We start from the raw sequence: 18,931 nt of genomic DNA, 5'->3' as shown, positions 1-18,931 counted from the left end.
GGGAAACAAGAAACTATTTATAGGATCTAAAATATCAGCAGAAGAAACCCTAAGAAAAGCCCTAGCTGCAGCGAATCGACCGAGAGAGATAGAGATAGAGATATGGAGAGATTGCAGAGGATATTCTCGGGTGCAGGGGGAATGGGACACCCACCTCCCGATTCTCCTCTTCTTGATTCCTCAGAGCAGGTCTACATCTCCTCCCTTGCCCTCCTTAAGATGCTTAAACACGGTAATTCAATCTCTCTCTCTCTCTCTCTCTCTCTCTCATGCAATTTCTTATTTTGTGAATTAGGGTTTACTTGTTCCTTCCTTCGAGATCTGTTTATTATTCGCACTTTTTTCTCTTTTATTTTGGTGTGGTTCTTAGAATCTCTCTCCCTCTTTCTCTCCATGAAATATCTGTGTTTTTTTTAATTAGGGTTTTCTCTTTTATGTTGGTGTGCTTCTTGGCTGAGAAAATTAGGGTTTTTTATGGTATAGGAAGAGCTGGTGTTCCAATGGAAGTCATGGGGCTAATGCTTGGTGAATTTGTTGATGAGTATACCGTCCGTGTAGTTGATGTTTTCGCGATGCCCCAGAGCGGTACCGGTGTCAGTGTCGAGGCTGTTGATCACGTCTTCCAAACCAACATGCTCGATATGCTCAAACAGACGGGCAGGTATTTCCCCTCTTATCTATCATCTTCTTATGGACTAGTGTATTAAATTCTGTATTCTTCAATGTCTGTGTGGGTTAATTCTTGGTTGAGTCATTTGATTGTTTTATTACTAGTGGGAGACGCAACTCATTGTTTAGAACTTTAGATTGGGAAATAGGGATCGAAGAAAATGGTTGACTGCGTCAAAAGAGTGTATGTTAGGCTGAATGCAACAGAACTTAGATAAATTGTTAAAATAGGAAAATAGACTTTTTAGGTGTGATTGCATCCCTCAGAGTAGAGTGATGGTTTAGCTTCTTGTTCTCAAGTGTCGGTTATGTACTTTGCATTTATGTACTTTGCATTTGGAGCCAAAACTGGCTTTTCGGTGGCTGGTTTGGTCTCTGTCAGCTACAATAGCTTCTTTAACCACTTTGCCAATTTGGTATGCTCATATGATGCTGCGTTTCGGTTTTGGCATTTAATTGATATGATGGTCAGTGCTGTCATGTTCATGTCTCCCCCATGACTTTGACAGTTAGTGATGATTTGACAGAGGGTACAAATACCCATTTTAACTTTTTGGTTAGCATAGTTCGGTGGCTGAAAGAGACAAAAGTTTCTTGTAGAGTGGCTTATGTGTTATGAAGAGATAAAGACGACTAGGAATTTTGATCCATAGTTTTATCAGGAAATGGTGTGTTTGAAGTTTGAACCTTATTCTTCAATGGGGGTCCCATAGTCCTAGGGCCAATTTGGATACCCCCATTATCTGAATTTGGATTTGAGATTTTGAAATTCATGGATTTTCAACCAAAATTCCACCTTTTTTTTTGTAGAATTTGGTTTGAAAGTTATAATAAGGGGACATGAATGTACCTAGGAAACATGTCAAGGAGTCTCCTGGGAGTTCAATGCAATATTGGCAACCAAATGAGGCATGGCATATGAAATTCCTTCAAAATTCCGACGGTGGCCGAGATTTTGTGCAACCAAACACTGCCTAATGGATTTCATTGAAATCCAAATCCTCTATCTTCTTTTCTTACCCCAAATGCTAGATTTGGATTATTATTTTGGGGGGGGGGGATCCAAATCCGCGCCCCCAAATCTACAACATCCAAACGAACCTAGCAGTTTTAAGTAAGGTGATTAGATGAATATTCAGAAATTCATTTATTGCTGAAATTCATCCATATGGGGGATCCATTGGCTCAAATATTACAAGTGTATGTGTCTATGCTAGTAGTTCTGACATTTCTATTATGCAAAAAAAATTCTGACATTTCTATCTGAGAGTTTTGTTGAGTGTTGTAGTAGCATAGGTAGCCAATGTAATCAGGTTCGAATGGTGTTTTTTCAAACATTTGGGGCAATGTATTTAATGTAGTATATTACGGCGCCACTCAAAACAAAAATGTAGTATGTTGAGTGGAAAAGAGACCCCTTCTCCATTATGTCTCCTATCCAAATAGTGTGAGATTGAGCAAGTTCTGTGCTTCATATATTGTTGTATACTGGTATGTATTTCATATTTCCATAAGGACCCGTTTGAATGCTGTGGATTTGGGGCGAGAAAAAGACTGGAGGATTGCTGTGGATTTGGGGTGAGAAAAGGGGCGGAGGATTTGTATTTCGCTCAAATCCTTTGAATTTCCAAATCCACTACACCAATTTAAATTGCGACATATTTGCAATTTTTATTATCTTCATCTTCCCTCGCGATCAACCCTCCTCCCACTCATGATTCACTCGATTCTCCTTCCTCTCCTCATCTCTGTCAACCTTCCTCCCACAACTCGTCGTTCACTTATTGCCATAGAAAGCATCATCGTGACCACCTTAGCACCACCTTCACAATTGATCAAGACCCACCCTTGTGTCTTTGACACCACCATGTCCCCCTCCTCCTGCCCATATGTTTTTCTTCCCCTTTTAATCCATCTAAACCCACGTGCCCCATGCCTGTTGGTTTGCATTCCACACTAAATATGTAAATCTTGGATTTGAAATGCAATTCCTCATGGGGTCATCCAAACAGAATTATTTAAAATTTTGTTGATTGGAAAATTTTGGATTTTTTAGAATGGCAATTGAAGATTTTGGATTTTGATTCCACATATTTCCAAATCTCAAATCCAAATCCAATTAATGGGGGCATCGGAACGGAATTATTTAAAATTCTGTTGATTGGAAAATTTTGGATTTTTTAGAATGGTAATTGAAGATTTTGGATTTTGATACAACATATTTCCACATCACAAATCCAAATCCCCCGCATCGGAATGGGTCTTAATGTCTTATGGACATTCAAAGGTGAATAAATTGAATAATTATGATCTGTGATTTTGGTACCTTGTGGAATTATTCCCTATAACTTAATTTTATTCTTCTTTTTCTGTATAGTTGCTTATGTTCATTCTCTTTATGTACTGACCATCTCGGGCATCGGGTTTACCCCTTCTTTTCATGATTAATGCAATCCATTACCATTCAAAAAAAAATTAATTTAATTCTTTATTAGTGGTAGAAGCTTGATCTGAACCTAGTTCTTGAAAATGGTGTGGTTAGTGGATGATGGATGGTTGACCGTATTTTGTTCCCATACATTATTAGAAGCGAGGGAAAGGAAGAAAAAAGTGTGTGATTGAGGTTGGGAGGGTTTAGGTACAGCATAATAAAGGTCATCTTTCAATTAGATCTCTTCTTAGACTCATCTTGTTGGATGTTGCCAAAGGCATGGAGTGATTCAATGCCCTCGATAGTTGAAGCCTTTGTTTAAAAGACTAGGCTAATAAGCTTTTCACTTGCTATAACTTGAAAGACAGGGAACTAAGTCTTGCAAATATGTTCTTCATTTCCAAGTAATGGAGAAGAGGAGCAGCTTCCAGAGGTGCATCTGAGTAGTCGTAGGATAGCTTCTTAGTTCTTACACATCAGGCATCTTATGGTCTTCGCCCATTGACGCGGCTCTTCCTTCTCCCTAGCCTTTTATTAGCCAACACGTATGGGGTGGAAGGACAAAGTATGCCAATTGTACATTAGGCCATATTCTCTTATCCAAGAGTGTGTGCATGACAGTTCAACATACTTCTCCTTGTGGTAACATTCGTCGAGCTTCAATGGCGCGAACACGTGCGAGGAGCAGGCTGCAATAGGGGTGTAAACGAGACGAGCTGAGCCGAGCCGAGCTTGGCCAGGCTCGGCTCGGCTCGTTAAGCTCAAAAGCTCGGCTCGGGCTCGGCTCGGTCAGGCCGGCCAGGCTCGCGAGCGGCTCGTGAGCCTTATCGAGCTCGGATTATATTAAATTCACACCCCTCATCTCCCCTGGACAGCCCTATCTAGTGTAATTTGACTACTCTTTTTACACTACGGGGGGTGGTCCAAGTAACAAATGGGGTTCCAAAAAAGAAGTGACATATTTTGCCTCCCCCTTTCACTCTCTGGACATGTATATATTAATATATAATATATATATTTAAATATATTAAATTCTTAACGAGCAGAGCCGAGCCTAGCCTAACTCGGGCTCGGCTCGTTAAGCTTAACGAGCCTGGTCAGCCGGCTCGGCTCGTTAAGGATTCGAGCTGAGTTTTTTTCGAGCCGAGCTTGAGCGAGCTTCCGAGCCCGAGCCAAAATTGACACCCTTAGGCTGCAATGAGTAACTCTCATGAGTTGTATGAAGCTCATAATTGCTTGCATAAGTGAAATGTGCACAATGCACACTTGTGAAACAACCTTGATTTTTCCCAATTTCTCATTAATCTTTGAAGTAACCACCTCCGATGACTTAAACAATTACCTTCCTCTTTCATGATGATGAGCAGACATGATATGGTCTTGATTGTGCCGAACAATTCAACTATGGGTATACTGAACTCAACAAAGCCTTTGTCCCAAACTAGTTGGGGTCGGCTAAAATGAATCCTTTAGAAAAATTTCATGAAGAACAATTCAACTATGAGTATAAATATATATAGGGAAATGATTTCAGCGCTCCAATGTCTTGATAAACATGCTCTCACTTGTTTGTTGTATAGCATTTAAAGGGCTTTAAGAGCCTTTTGAGAACCGTAATATCCTCTGTCATCCCTTTAAATACTACACGACAGACAAGTGGAGCTCATGTTTATCAAAACACTGGAGCGCAGAGATCATTTCCCTATATATATATATATAGAGGAATATGTTCGTGCGCTCAAGCTCTAATAGGAAATGGTGCGCTTGAGTGCACTAATCACATGGGTCCCACAATTTCTGTGAGGATCCAAACCATTCATTTGCAAGGCCCTATCATAGATAGGATGTGTACCAAAAATCAGCTCCATTGAATCATCCTAACCCCTCCAAAAGTGGAGGGCAAAAATGGGCAGATTTGTGGTCTGTCCATTTTGACCTCCACAAATGGATGGGTTAGGATGATCCTATGGAGCTGATTTTTTGTACACACCCTATCTATGTAAAGGCCTTTCTAGTGAATGCTTTGGATCATCCTAACAATGTGGGCCTCATTGGTTTGAGAGCTCAAGCTCACCATAAGGTTCCAACGCTCAAGCTCACAATCCTTTTCCTCATATATATATATATATAGAGAGAGAGAGAGAAAATGGTTCCTACACATATGTGTAGATAAGTTATCTACACACTAGCTTAAAATACAGTGGGGGCCACATTATTTGGGTGATCCAAACCATTCATTTTTAAGGCCCTCACATAGATAGGGTGTCCACAAAAAATCAGATCCATAGGATCATCCTAACCATTCGAACTGTGGAGGCAAAAAATGGACTAATTTGTGAAGGTTTAAAGACATCCATTTTACCTCCACAAATCGTAGGGTTGGGATGATCCTATGGATCTGATTTTTTGTAGACACCCTATCTATGTGAGGGTCTTTAAAATGGATGGCTTGGATCACCCAAACAATGTGGGCCCCCACTGTAATTTAAGCTAGTGTGTAGAGAACTCTCTACACATATGTGTAGGAACCGTTTTCTCATATATATATATATATATATATATATATATATATATATATATATATTTTATTTTTTTTTGAAAATTGACTTTTATTAACCCAGAGAAATACAAGAGGGGGCAAGGTGTCCCCCAAAACAGTATAAGGGCATATGTCTCCCCCAAGGATTACATCACTGTGAATGGAAAAATAACAAATTAGTAACCCTATCCATCTCCATTCCTCATAACTGGCTGTGGGACGTGGATGGACATCGATGCCAAAACCGATCCAAGACTAGTTCCTCCTTCCACCATATATTAATCAAATTCTTGAAACCCAGCACCCCAAGCCAAATGTTATCAAATCTGAAAACTCACCATTGGACCAATCACACGATCAAAAGAAGTTACGGTGGAAAGGAATCTTCCAAGAAATGCCCCATCCTTCCTGACATAGGAGTCAACTACTCTAGGAACTCTATTACAACTGAATAATACCTGAAGTGAGTTTCTGAGATGGGAATCACTACGCTGTATCCAGCCAGAATATGATGTTGTCACCCACATTCTCTGAACCTGATGCCTTTGTTGAATCACTTCACTACTGTAGAGATGGCCCTCCAAGCTCTTGTAGCGACGGTAGATCCATTGATGTCACCAGCAAGCGACCCACCCCATGCTACTCCTTGTTCTTTAGCAAACATGTCCCTATAAACTATTCTCCTCCTGAAGGTGCCACAGCTATTTGTCAAGAAGTATTACATGGGCCTCATGGGCCACAACCATTGTGTAGCTTGTTTTGCTCTTCCCCTACAGGTGGTTTTTCAGTTACCTCTTTCTACATTAACCTTTTTGAGAAAATAAGTACTCGAGTGATCTTGGTTGAGTTCTGGGTTGACTTGTCAAGTTTTTAAACTATGATCCTGAGAGAACCTTTGATGAGAAGCCTTCTGCTGAAACTTCTTGAATCCTTTTAGAAGCTATCAACAAATCCTATCCATTCTATTAATATCTACATGCCATGGGGAACTTAGTTGCTGTATGTAATTTCTTGATGCCATAAGAACCTGGAATCCTGCCCATTCACTAGCCATGGGGAGCTTTCCTGTAATCATACCCATTCACTAGCCATGGGGAACTTGGTTGCTGGAATGCAACAATGCATTACTCATTAACTATCCTTAACTTGGTTGCTGGTTTGTTTCGTGTTGGAATGCAACAATGCATTACTCATTAACTATCCTTTATGTGTGCCTAATTATGGCATGACTAGAGACCTACTTGGTGTTCTAAATGAGGCAACTACAACCATTTCTACAAGGCCAATAGGCCCAATACATGTGGAGCCCCGGCCACATGAGCAGCTCTACCAGACCCAATCGGGTAAGGTTAATGCTGCCTTTCCTGTCAAGCCTGATAGGTACAAAGCTGTACACATTGCCACTCTGCCCGCATCGAACCACACAGTAAACTTCTTAGTTCCCTGACCTAGAAATCATGTAAGCCCAAGAGCCAACTTTGCCACAAGTTGGAATGAATTTATGATGATCCCTAATTGGAGATTGTACTGAAGCTTCTCTTGCTGACGACTACCATAAGATCATTATTGAATCTATTGTCTCTTGTTTTCCTGAACAAATGCTATATTGGAACCTGATAAAAAAAAAGATTGTGGTAGTTATACCTTTGTTTTTCTTTTTTTTCTTTTTTCTAAAAGTAGCGCTGGTGGTTATATATAAATGACTGTCGTAGTAGTTGTACATCAATCACCTTGAATTTCACTTCTTTGCCACTACCATGAATTTAGTACTGGTTGCTGACTGTGACTGCATCATATTGTGTTTGGAAGGCATACAAGAGGACTATATGCACTTAAGATGCCCATTCTTATGTTGCTATTGTTCCATTTACATATATAACTATGTTAGTTTCCTTTTTCTTATTGCACCGGGAATTGCATAAACAAATCTAGCATGGCTAATTTCAATTACTATGGGAATTATTTTGCTTATTTTTCAACGTGTTATTGCAGACCTGAGATGGTGGTAGGATGGTATCATTCTCATCCTGGCTTTGGTTGTTGGCTTTCTGGGGTTGACATAAATACGCAGCAGGTGGTGTATTTTGTTCTGTTCTGCCTTGTGGAATGTTTCTATCTTTTTTATGCCATAATTCTTTTATCTTGAATAATAAATTGACTTGCCTTTTTCTTTTGGTTTTATTTTGCCGTAGTGCCGGTATATACCCGCACTGTTTAAAAGCTTCCGAATCAATCGTCATCCGAGTTCGAGCTTTGCCCTACCAGGGCAATAAAAAAAAACCTTTGACTCACACGAGTTAATGAAAAATTGACCATGTCAATCATTGACTTGCCCAAGTCGATGCGTTTTTTTTTTTAAACCTTGGCCGCGTTCTCGTCCGATTCCTCATTGAAACACTGATAACCCCTGGTGTCCTTGTTTTCCAATCAGTGTTCTATAAATGTTTCAACTCAGTGGCATCTTCTCTCGTTCTGGTCGCAAAACTCACCTCATCAGCATCTTCTCCATAGTTTTAAAACTTCTCCGCTTCATTGTGGACTCCCCCGAGTCGACTCCCTCTTATCTTGGCCGCGTTCCGAGTTTTGCGCTGCAGAGTTAATAAATTCTCCTTTGACTCTCCCGAATTATGACAGCGTACCACGTTGTGCCGAGTGGACTAGGATTTTCTTCGGCCGTGTTCCGCATCACATCCGCGTTTTTAAACATTGATCTTCTCACTTATGGTGGCAGAACCTTATAATATTAATTACACCCATCTCTATATGGAACGTGCTTTTGGTTTTTAAACATTTTCATTAAGCTTGTTTGGAGTTGTGGATCAGTTATGCTTCATTCTGTCGTGGCCTGTTATGCAGTGGTTGAGGTTATAGGTAGAATATCCTCCAAAGGACTTTTATGGTGTGCTTTTTGGTACTGTTAAAAGTATAATAGATTAAATAACGCCATCGCCAATGGCTTAAGCTTTTGGAGTAATTGGTTGTATAACATGGTATCTGAGCAAAGGTCATGGGTTCAAAACTCCTTGATATTATATAAAGCAGAGGGGGACTCCTGGTCCCTATCTTATGTAAAATCCGTATGATTTATAATATAATGTCATTTAAAAAAAAAAAAAAACTCCTTGATATTAAAAATGTACACGTAATGGCCAACCCAAAAAAGAGGCCACATGCGTCACGTGTAGGCCAACCCTAAAAAGAGGGGCCACATGTGAGGGGGAGTGTTAAGTAAGAATAAAAATAAATAACGCCATCTCCAGCGGTTTAAGCTTTTGGAGTAATTGGTTGTTTAACAGTTAAATTGGTTTTATTGCTGACCAAACAGTTTTGCTGGCTGAATTACTTTGCCTCATGCAGAGTTTTGAAGCTCTGAATCAAAGGGCTGTTGCGGTGGTGGTAGACCCAATCCAGAGTGTTAAAGGGAAGGTGGTGATTGATGCCTTCCGATTGATCAACCCACAGACAATGATGCTAGGCCAAGAGCCACGACAGACGACATCCAACCTTGGACATCTTAACAAACCTTCCATTCAGGTGAGAGCCCCTTGATATGTCATGTCCTTTAATATTTTCTCAATCAGTATGTTACGCCAGTGTGACCTGGTTTCATTTGTGACTTCTCAGGCCTTGATCCATGGGTTGAACCGGCATTACTACTCTATAGCCATTAACTACAGAAAGAATGAACTTGAGGAGAAGATGTTACTGAATCTGCACAAGAAGAAGTGGACTGATGGCTTGACTCTACAGCGTTTTGATTCTCATTCTAAAACCAATGAGCAGACTGTACAGGTAAGGAGTGTTTTCTTGGCCTAATCTTCCACTCTAGAATTTTGTAAGAAATTTGTTAGTGCCAACTTGGTTACCTACCTCCGATTCATTTTCTGAAATAACCAAAGCCCTTGATGAATAAACTTATGCTTATCTGTATTTTGTATTTTCTTATCAGTTTCCTGCAAAACTTTCTCAACTCAACTAAGCCTTTGTCCCAAATTAGTTGGGGACGGCTCAAAACTTTATGATTCAAAAAACAATCCTACAAAACTAATTCTTGTCTGGCATCTTGGTGAATGTGCAGGAGATGTTGAGCTTGGCCATCAAATACAACAAGGCTGTTCAGGAGGAGGATGAGTTGCCTCCTGAGAAGCTTGCGATTGCAAATGTAGGCAGACAGGACGCCAAGAAGCATCTGGAGGAGCACGTCTCTAACCTGATGTCTTCTAACATAATTCAGACACTAGGGACCATGTTAGACACTGTTGTCTTTTAGGGGATTCTTAACTGTAGAACAAGATGGTGTCAAGACCGGGGGAATGCTTTCAGTTGGATTGCCAAAACCGCGCAGTCGGTATTTGGGGATTACCAAAATCATTGAAGGAACCTGATCAGAAAAAAAATCACTTTTGCCTTTGATTGTTTGCAAAAAATTACTCCAAATTCTATATGTTGTCAAAACTGTTGAACAATGAAATTAGATGGTTGAATGCAGGATTGAGTTGTTCAGGCCTTGTCCCCTGAATATTTTTTCTAGATAAGGAACCACTGAATTTTCTTCCTTTCTTGACCTATGCCATGTCAGTAAATTCAAGCCCCACTTGCAAGGAAGAAGAGTAAGAACATCTGCAGAGGGACACAGGATATGCCTGTATCAGACATGCTGGATTGGTTAGAGCCATCTAACACCATGCCTATTCTGTCAATTAGGTCTCGCTCCTGTCCAGTTCACAAAATATCTTCCCTTCTATATATATAAGCAGACATATTAGATGAAAGAGTAATGCTAGGGAAACCGAGAGTAGGACCTAAAAGCGACCGAACAAATTGTTTTGTGCCACAACATCACTAATGACATGAGCAATCCCGAAATCACCAAAAAGTAAATTTTTTCTTTCGCACGTGGCATATTTTCATTGCAGGTCCCGTTACTCTTGGTCTCCATATCATCTTCCTAGATGAAATATTTCTTACTATAAAATTTTCTCTTAAATAAATTTAATAAACCAGCACATCGGATTTATTTGTACCATTTGGTGGCTGGCTTTTGCAAGAGTGAACCACCCCTCTGCAGAACTGACCTGGAATCCATTAACCATCTATTCTTCAGGTGTTGTTGCTATTCTGCTTGGATTTGGAGAGCCAGGAGAAAACCGTTGAGAAATCTACATGAAGAGGAAGAATGGATTCGATCAAACTGGAAAGGAAAGGGTCAGTCGGCAATTGCTTTAAGAATCGCCTTCATATCCTCGATTCATCAGATTTGGATAGAAAGAAATACCAGTCTTTGAGAGCAAAAGCTCGCCATAAGCAGTTGCTACTCAGAGACATTCTGCTGGATATTCGAACCAAGCTGAACTTTTTTAACCTTGAAGACTCTATCTCCAATGCAAATTTGCTGGCGGCAGAGAATTTTAAGTATAAATTTCGGGGGGAATCATTCGGGATAGTGATGGAATGGCTATGGCACTTACAAAGCTGAAATTTATGTGCTTGAACTTACGGCAATGCAAAAAGGCATTCAGCTTGCGGCATCTCTTAACATGGCCCAAATCTGGTGTGAAACTGACTCCAAATATGATGCAGACATCATTAGCGGAAAAGCAAAACCTCCTTGGAGACAACTTCAGATGATCACTCAAACCAAAAGGCTTCTTGGAAGGTTCCAATCTTGGAGGATCTCTCATGTTTGGAGGGAGACCAACATGGCCGCTGATATTCTGTCCAAAAGAGAATGCATCATCAAAGGCTCCAATATCCCTCCCTTCATTAACCCCCCTCTGCTTCTCGAGCAGATCTCCTCGGACCAAGATAGAAAAATCTACGTTCGTTTATAAATTTCGGTGTGTTTGAATGTAATTCTCTCTATTTAGTTGTTTTGGGCGTTTAGCCTTCGGTGGCCTTTGTTGCCCCATCTCTTGATTGTATTCCTATCTTTTTCATAATATATCTAGTCGGGGTCCTCCTAACCCCTGCTTACTCACCAAAAATCCCTAAGAATTGCTATTTATTCATTGACTTCTGCTTTTAGAAATTGTTGCAAAAAAAGTCCCTAAACCAGATGATTGTTGTTTTTCTCAGTGGGACCCAAATTGTTGGGATGATCCAAACCATTCATTAGATGGGCCTTTACATAGATAGGGTGTGCCCAAAAAATCTTCTCACAGGATGATCCTAACCCTCCGATTTGTAGAGGATTTCTGTACACCATATAATTTCTCTCTAGTGGCCGGCGGAGCCCCAAAATAAAGTGGGATCCACATTGCTGGGGTGTTCCAAACCATTCATCAGACAGTCCTTGATATAGTTCTACAGCCACGCCAATGGTCTCCACTACGCATGTTTTACTAATGGCTCTCGTTTCTTCGTTACGCACTTCTCTCGTTTCTTCGTTCTTCCAATTTGTGGAGGTATAAAATGGACAGTACAATATAGAAAACCTCCACGGATCAGTGGGTTGGGCTAGATCACCCATACAACGTGAGCCCCATTGTATTTTTTGGACTGCCAGAGTATAATTTCCCATTTCTAAACTAGGATATTAAATCTTGGGAAGTGATATTTACGCCCCTTTTGATCACCAGGGACACCCGGTCCCGGTGCATCAATGACTAAAGGGGGGCAAATGTACTTGATGTCAGAAAAATCTAGTGGATTTGATTGCCACGTACACTGGCGCTGGGTGTCCCTGGTGATCAAAAGGGGCGTAAATATCACTTCCGTCAATCTTTGGTAAAAAATGAAAGTACATTTTTAATTAAAATGGAGAAGGTAAAACATTTAAGGAGAGAGTTTCGCAGAAATAGAAAGCAATTAAAATGTTGAGAAGTAACAATTTTCTAAAACCAAGACCCTCTGAATAAATCGCAATTCTTAGGGATGTTTTAGCATTTATTTTGCTTGGGAGGGACTAATAGGCAAAAAATCCCTATACATGTAAAGGGTGCCCGTGTTGCTGCAAAGGTGAGCCGCGAAAAGGCTTTCCGCGAAATTGCCTAGAAAAGCCATTTCCATGTTTTGATAACAGGGCGAACTCACATTTGCCCATACTTTGGCCGTTGGAGAACTTTTTTGGAATTGTAATAACCATCGACAGCTAGTTAAACAATAAAAAACATGGTAAGTTCGCTTCATTATCAAAACATGGTCACAGCTAAACTGATGCGAAAATCAGATGCAAGGGTGCCCCATTGGATCCACATAATCGAAGTGCTCTTGTAATGCGGCAATTTCAATTTAAAAACAGAACCCTCCAGATATGAACACACTTGGAGATGCCATAAGCATTGAGTTGGATCAGGGGAGTAGTAAGTCAACAACCGATTTTGGTTGCGGGAGAAGCGCCATTGTTGTTGAATTGGGTGAGATTGTGGGGTTTGAGAATTTACTTTCCTAGGCCAAGCTTTGCTATCTAAAAGGCAATACATTGGGGAAAAAGGGGTGCCCCATCTAAAAGGCACACCTAGAATCCAATGACGACATATTCCTCCTCTTCCCTAAAATGGGTACTTGCTTCTTTTCCTTGTAAGCGTTTGAATCTAGCACAAAAGAAGGAAGTTGGTGGGCCCCTTCTTTATTTCATTTAGGGACAATCTGGTCATTTTGGACCATTGATTGCTCATGTAATTCAAAAGATAAAAAGTAGTAAAAAGAGGTTGGCAAAAGAAAAGCCAAAAGTCTCTTAGATGACTAAAGTAGCTTTTGTGGAATTCCATTTCCAATTTCAATACAAAAAAGAGACCGTTAGAGAGGTGGTCCCCTTTTATATTAACATGTGAAATGGCCGTTGATCTGAATGTTGGCTTTTAGTGTGGCCCACCTTCTCAACACTGATGATGGCCGTTGATCTGAATTAGAAATGTGAGAAAAGCCACAATAAAAAAATCCTAATCGCCTTAGCTGGTTCTTTAATGTTCACTGGTCTCTTCCACAATTTTTCACTATAGAAGAAAAGAAGAAACTCTAAACATGACCAAAACTTAAGAGTAGAAAGGATTATATATGTAAATATGGTATAAAGAAAAGGTAGAAAGAGGGAGGGAATGATTTAGAGGTAAAATACAGGAGTGGGTGAAGAGACAGAGGAATAAGCATCATTGTACAAACAAGAAAAGCAACCCATTACTGCAAAAAAGTGAAGAGATAGAGGTAAATTAATGATTAAGTTCTTTAACAAGCAATACAGGAGTGGGTGAGAAAAGTGAACTTAATGAGTGTCCTGACCAGTGCAAGAACGGAAAAAGAAATGGGAAACAGGGAGGGAATGATATCATCTGTTAGAGGCAGAAGATGCCTAACTGATAACCCAAAAGGAAATCTGTACAGCAAAAAAAAAGTAATCCTCAGCTATTAATGATAACTGGCATCTCTCTTCACCTGTTGATTGTTATTGCCTTAGAATAGTGATAGTAAAACAACAGCCTAAAATCCAAAACCCACAAGGGAAATCCTCATTTAAACTCATTTTAAACACTGTGGGCAAAAGTTGGAGAGCATATTGATTACTAGTATTATGACCTTTTGATGGTTTGTCAAGATTGGAGAAAAGCTTTAACCTGCAGAGAAAGAAAAGGACTACCCATTTGTTGCATTGTCAGCATTATCCATGAAAGCTCTAGATTAACTCCCTTGTTTCTCTACTTTGTTGTCCATGTCCATAGAACCACAAGTGTCCTTCAGAGACTCAATTTCCATGCTTCCAGCATGACTTCTCTTGTTTCTCCTATCCTGTAAAAAGCATGTAAAGTCACTGTGATGAGATTCCTCAAGAGGTCTGTTAATCTAAAACAGGAGAACTAGATGGGATTTAGTATAAAAGATCATCACCTCACGAAATGGGAATTCTTCTGCTTCGAGCATGCGAACGACCTGACTCATTTTGGGTCTTTTTTCAGAGTCAAGATCGACGCATCTCAATGCAATTAGAAGGGCACGTTTTAGAGCTCGCGTTGTTGGTTTAACTTCTAGGTTCGGGTCTACAACTTCTTCTGCCCTTCTAGTCCCTACCATCACTTTAAGCCATTCGACAAGATTCACCTGCCACAAGCATAAGCGAGAGTGGTTCACTCGTTTTATAAAAAAATATCTTTTCCATTTTAACATAATAAGACTAGTTGAAGATGTAACCGAGGTTTTAAATTTTGGTTTCAGGGGTAATTTCGGTCCTCATTGAAACCGAAATTTTAGCCGAAATTCGGTAGAAGCGCTTGAAATGTCATTTTCTTGGGCCGAAATTTTGGTAATTTCAGCTGAAATTTTAAAAAGGAATAAAAAAGTAATATTTTATCAAGAATTTTTGCCGAAATTTCCAAAATTAAAAAAAGGGCCGCCCAGTGCACGAGGCTCCCGCCATTGCGGGGTCTAGGGAGGGCCAAATGTACTCAGCCTTACCCCTGCTTTGCAGAGAGGTTGTTTACGTGACTCGAACCCGTGACCACCAGGTCACAATGGAGCAACCTTACCGTTCCGAAATTAATATTTGGTAAATTTTGGAAATTTCAGTTTCGGTCCTCACCTAAATCGGAAATTTTTGATTTCGGCTGAAATTTAAAACCTTGGATGTAACTAGGATTAGAATGTCGTGGAAAAAAACATGGGCACCAAAAAGAAGAGAAGCTTCCATGAAAACATGTTATCTATCAGTTATCTATGGAATTCAGTTACCTCATTCGCAGGCCGACCATAATCCACTGGGTCTCTCCCAGTGACTGCTTCAAGCAATAGAACACCAAAACTGTAAATGTCACTCTTCTCATTTAATAACCCTGTATTTGCATATTCTGGTGCCACATACCTGAAATTACATAAGAAACAAATGGTAGGCCTCAGGTTCAAAAATGCCTCAGATGTGATCAGCAAATTTTCCGACCAAACAGAATTGGTCTGAAAATTTCATGTAGGTATCTATTACAAGGTATCAGAAAAATAAGGTGGAGTAAGTAATACCCAAATGTCCCCATAACTCTGGTTGTGATATGGCTTTTTCCAGAACCCAGTAGCTTGGCCAAACCGAAATCAGAAACCTTGGCATTAAATGACTCATCAAGCAAAATGTTACTTGATTTTATGTCTCGGTGGACAACTTTTGGTTCTATTGCTTCATGTAAGTAAGCTAGCCTGCATCACATTTAAGAACGTCATTTATTTTTCCGAAATACTCAAAACTTATACTTGACTGTTAAGCTAAACTAGTGAATCATAGAAGTTGGAAAAGCAATGGTAGTTTGTATACAGTTAAAATAGGGGAACAGACTTACGCCTTAGCTGTGCCAAGGATAACTTTCATGCGGGCTTCCCAACTAAGGGAGCCGTGTTGTCGCATCGCTCCATGAAGCCACTGTTCTAAGTTTCCGTTGTTCACATACTCATAAACCAGCATCCTATACATCAAATCCATTATCATAAGCTCACAACAATTGGACTAAAAAAAACCAAAGTGTAATGGCAGAATGAAGCAAGAGCTGCGGTTTACATGTAGTAACTAATTTTCATGTTTTGAAAAGTTTTAGTTTCTGCATCTTTGTCTAAAATTCATTATATCATGAGAATAAGATATGATGGAATGCCAAAGGCAGTAATCAATCCCTGTGAGCATATATAATCTATCGTAAAGTCAGATGCTTACATACGTTTTAAAAAGTTTTAGTTTCTGCATCTTTGTCTAAAATTCATTATATCATGATAATAAGACACGATGGAACACCAAACGCAGTAATCAATCTTTGTGAGAATATATAATCTATCATGAAATCAGATACAATTAAAGAAAGAAAAAACAAAGATAGCCAAAGCAACTCTTCACCTATGAGTTCCTTCAACGCAATAACCCAAAAGGCGCACCAGATTCTTGTGCCGAACATGGCCGATAGCTTCTACTTCAACTCTAAATTCCTTCTCAGCCTGTCCACTATAAAACCCGAAGCATAAGAATATACATCTAAACATCAAGGGACAACCAAATATTTTCAAATTGTTGGAAGCATTCAAAATATCCCTCTTATGATCAATTAGGCCTTGTTCATTTAAGATTATTACAACCAATTGCGAGTCCCAAACCAATTATTGGGCTCATAATTAAACGGTTTGGGACTCACAATCAGTTGACATAATCTTAAACGAACAGGGCCTTAGAAAGTAAAGTGATTGGAGGATGCCATAAAACTTACAGATTATTGAATAGCTTTTTGACTGCCACTTCAGTTCCGTTAATCAGCCGCCCCTTATAAACTATTCCATATCCACCCTCCCCAAGGACATTCTCCTTCGAGAAACGATTAGTCACGAACTCAAGATCCCTCAAAGTAAACCAGTGACCCCATCCAAGATGTGAGAATTCAGGCAGACCAATTAAAGGTGATGCCGATACAAGTCCATATGAAGAAGATGGCTTCCGAATGTTCATGGTACCCGAGCTTCCTTCATCCCCCGAATGTGAGCTACCCACTTTGTCGTGCTGATAAACCGAGCTGCATTGGCTGATATTATCAGCATCACTTGATTTGCTCATACCCAAATGCACTAACATCTTTTCTGAATCCTTATCAAATGATTTATCATGTATACCGAGAACCCCTTCACGGGAATTGGGAGATAAAAACTGGAGGCCTGCCCTGTCAACCTCGATCTCCTTTGAAACATTGGGTATTTGGGAGAGAGGGAACTTGTCTAGCATCCTCCTCGATTTCTTGCGAGACGTTGCCCATATAGATAAGAAAGTGAGAATTAACACAATGAATGCACCAACACATATGCCGATCACAACCCATAGTTTTAGGCCAAAAAATGATGTCTTCCTTGATAGTTCAGCATTAAGAGAACCACCAGATGACATTTCTGATCCAGAATAGAACATGTATCAGTGTTTGGAGACTGGACTTTTAAACTCACCCACTACAAAATCTAGATATACCTAGACTTGGAATGTGATACTAAAAAGAACAAAGAAAAGAAAGGAATGTAGCAAGAAACATGGGTTCCATGACAAGATAATACTAAATGTCATAATTCCAAACTTGCATCTGATTGTCAGTGAAATTTGGGAATGGTATCAGAAACAGATCCAAACATCAGTTCATTTTACGCAGTACATATCTTTCCCCAATTACATGAAAAGAAGAAGAAGAAGAAGAAAAGTACTTGTGATCTCTTCAAAGTCAGAAAAGATCAAAGCCAATTAAACACATTTTGAAAAATAGCCAAAACCTTTAATCATGGTTCACTGCTATTTCTAATCATGTTCAGAAAAATAAAAGAAGAAAGTTATCTTCTTTGGATGAAATCAAACGAAGTTCATAGGCATTTAATGAAGAAACTCACAAGAGAATTTTTATATGGGCTAAAACAAAGAAAATGAGAGGCTCTCTCTCACAAAATCTAACATCAAGAAAAAGGAGAAAAAATACATCATAATATACCATCAAGAGAGGGAAAAAAGAACAACATTCTAAGCCTGTATACCACCACTAAAAAAGAAAGAATGAGAAAAAATACCTTTTTTGTTGATTCAACTCTCTTGATCTCCCTAGAAAAGCCCTAGAAATTGCAAAAAAGGGGGGGAAATCCAACAAGAAAAGTTCTGTCTAAGGCATACCCCTTGTCAGCCTCAAATAACCCAAGCCACCAAAACCCAAAACCCTAATAACAGCATTGCAGATGAGTAGTTTAGAAGTAGAGTTTTTGCAGATGATGTGGACCAAAAAAATAAATTTTAAAAGAGGAAGGCCAAAAACCCACCTTTGAAAGAGGGGAAAAATGCAGGGCAAAACCAGTTCTTGAGAATTTGGATGGCCAGAAAAGCAAGGGTTGGTGAAAGGGTTGGTGGGCTTTTTCTGTGGATGAGAAAGGGACCATGAAAGCTAGAAAGAAGCTTGGTTTGCAATGGAGGAAAACCAGAGAGAGAGAGAGAGAACAGTATAGATAAAGCAACTAGGGGGGTGGGGGGGGGCACAGGGCTTTGCATTTATTTATAGTTGGGTAGAAATATAGTAAAAAATCAGAAATTTGATAATAATAAAAAATTTTAAGGGGTGATGCTGATGCAGAGAGAAATGTAAGGTCAACCCAGTAGGACAATCTCCAAATCAAACTTGCTGGTTGGGTAAGGAACTTTACCAAAATATCCCCTGTTTTAACAGATAAATAGTAAGGTGTCACTATTATGAAAAGTCGAAAATACCCTTGTAATTATTCTTCCTTTTTAAATTTATTTTTAGGTTTTTGCAGCTTTCCAGCCTCTCTTTCAATTATTTAAGATTTTTTTCAAGGAAAATATGAAGGGAGAAAAAAGTGATATTTTGTTG

General features: G+C 39.6%; 2 protein-coding genes across 2 annotated transcripts; one reads left to right on the top strand and one right to left on the bottom strand.

Moving 5' to 3' along the window:
- On the top strand, positions 1–10,174 carry LOC143861927 (26S proteasome non-ATPase regulatory subunit 14 homolog). Its single transcript, XM_077372897.1, has 6 exons — positions 1–232; positions 484–661; positions 7,632–7,713; positions 8,997–9,173; positions 9,264–9,431; positions 9,718–10,174. Exons 1-6 carry the CDS (start codon positions 103–105, stop codon positions 9,907–9,909), a joined length of 927 nt encoding a protein of 308 aa, XP_077229012.1. The 5' UTR covers positions 1–102; the 3' UTR covers positions 9,910–10,174.
- Positions 10,175–13,768: 3,594 nt separating this feature from the next.
- Positions 13,769–18,578, bottom strand: LOC143860994 (Protein kinase superfamily protein). The gene is made up of 9 exons (XM_077371873.1): positions 18,366–18,578; positions 18,123–18,266; positions 16,799–17,465; positions 16,435–16,539; positions 15,890–16,012; positions 15,579–15,749; positions 15,297–15,426; positions 14,460–14,669; positions 13,769–14,360 (listed from the first exon to the last, which is right to left on the bottom strand). Exons 3-9 carry the CDS (start codon positions 17,461–17,463, stop codon positions 14,253–14,255), a joined length of 1,512 nt encoding a protein of 503 aa, XP_077227988.1. The 5' UTR covers positions 17,464–17,465; positions 18,123–18,266; positions 18,366–18,578; the 3' UTR covers positions 13,769–14,252.
- Between the last annotated feature and the right edge of the window lie 353 nt (positions 18,579–18,931).

This window comes from Tasmannia lanceolata, unplaced genomic scaffold (genome assembly GCF_043159265.1).
Source record: "Tasmannia lanceolata isolate RefF3 unplaced genomic scaffold, GAP_Taslan_0.1 ptg000037l, whole genome shotgun sequence".
NCBI lineage: Eukaryota > Viridiplantae > Streptophyta > Magnoliopsida > Canellales > Winteraceae > Tasmannia > Tasmannia lanceolata.
Note: the sequence above shows the minus strand (reverse complement) of the source record. Positions and strands in the feature narration are given on the sequence as shown.

Coding starts and splice junctions, on each gene's coding strand:
- LOC143861927 (XM_077372897.1), top strand. CDS start 103: ATGGAGAGATTGCAGAGGATATTCTCGGGTGCAGGGGGAATGGGACAC. Junction 7,714..8,996: donor TTGACATAAATACGCAGCAG/GTGGTGTATTTT, acceptor TGCCTCATGCAG/AGTTTTGAAGCTCTGAATCA. Junction 9,432..9,717: donor CCAATGAGCAGACTGTACAG/GTAAGGAGTGTT, acceptor GTGAATGTGCAG/GAGATGTTGAGCTTGGCCAT.
- LOC143860994 (XM_077371873.1), bottom strand. CDS start 17,463: ATGTCATCTGGTGGTTCTCTTAATGCTGAACTATCAAGGAAGACATCA. Junction 15,427..15,578: donor AGAGTTATGGGGACATTTGG/GTATTACTTACT, acceptor ATGTAATTTCAG/GTATGTGGCACCAGAATATG. Junction 14,670..15,296: donor ATGGTCGGCCTGCGAATGAG/GTAACTGAATTC, acceptor TGCTTGTGGCAG/GTGAATCTTGTCGAATGGCT.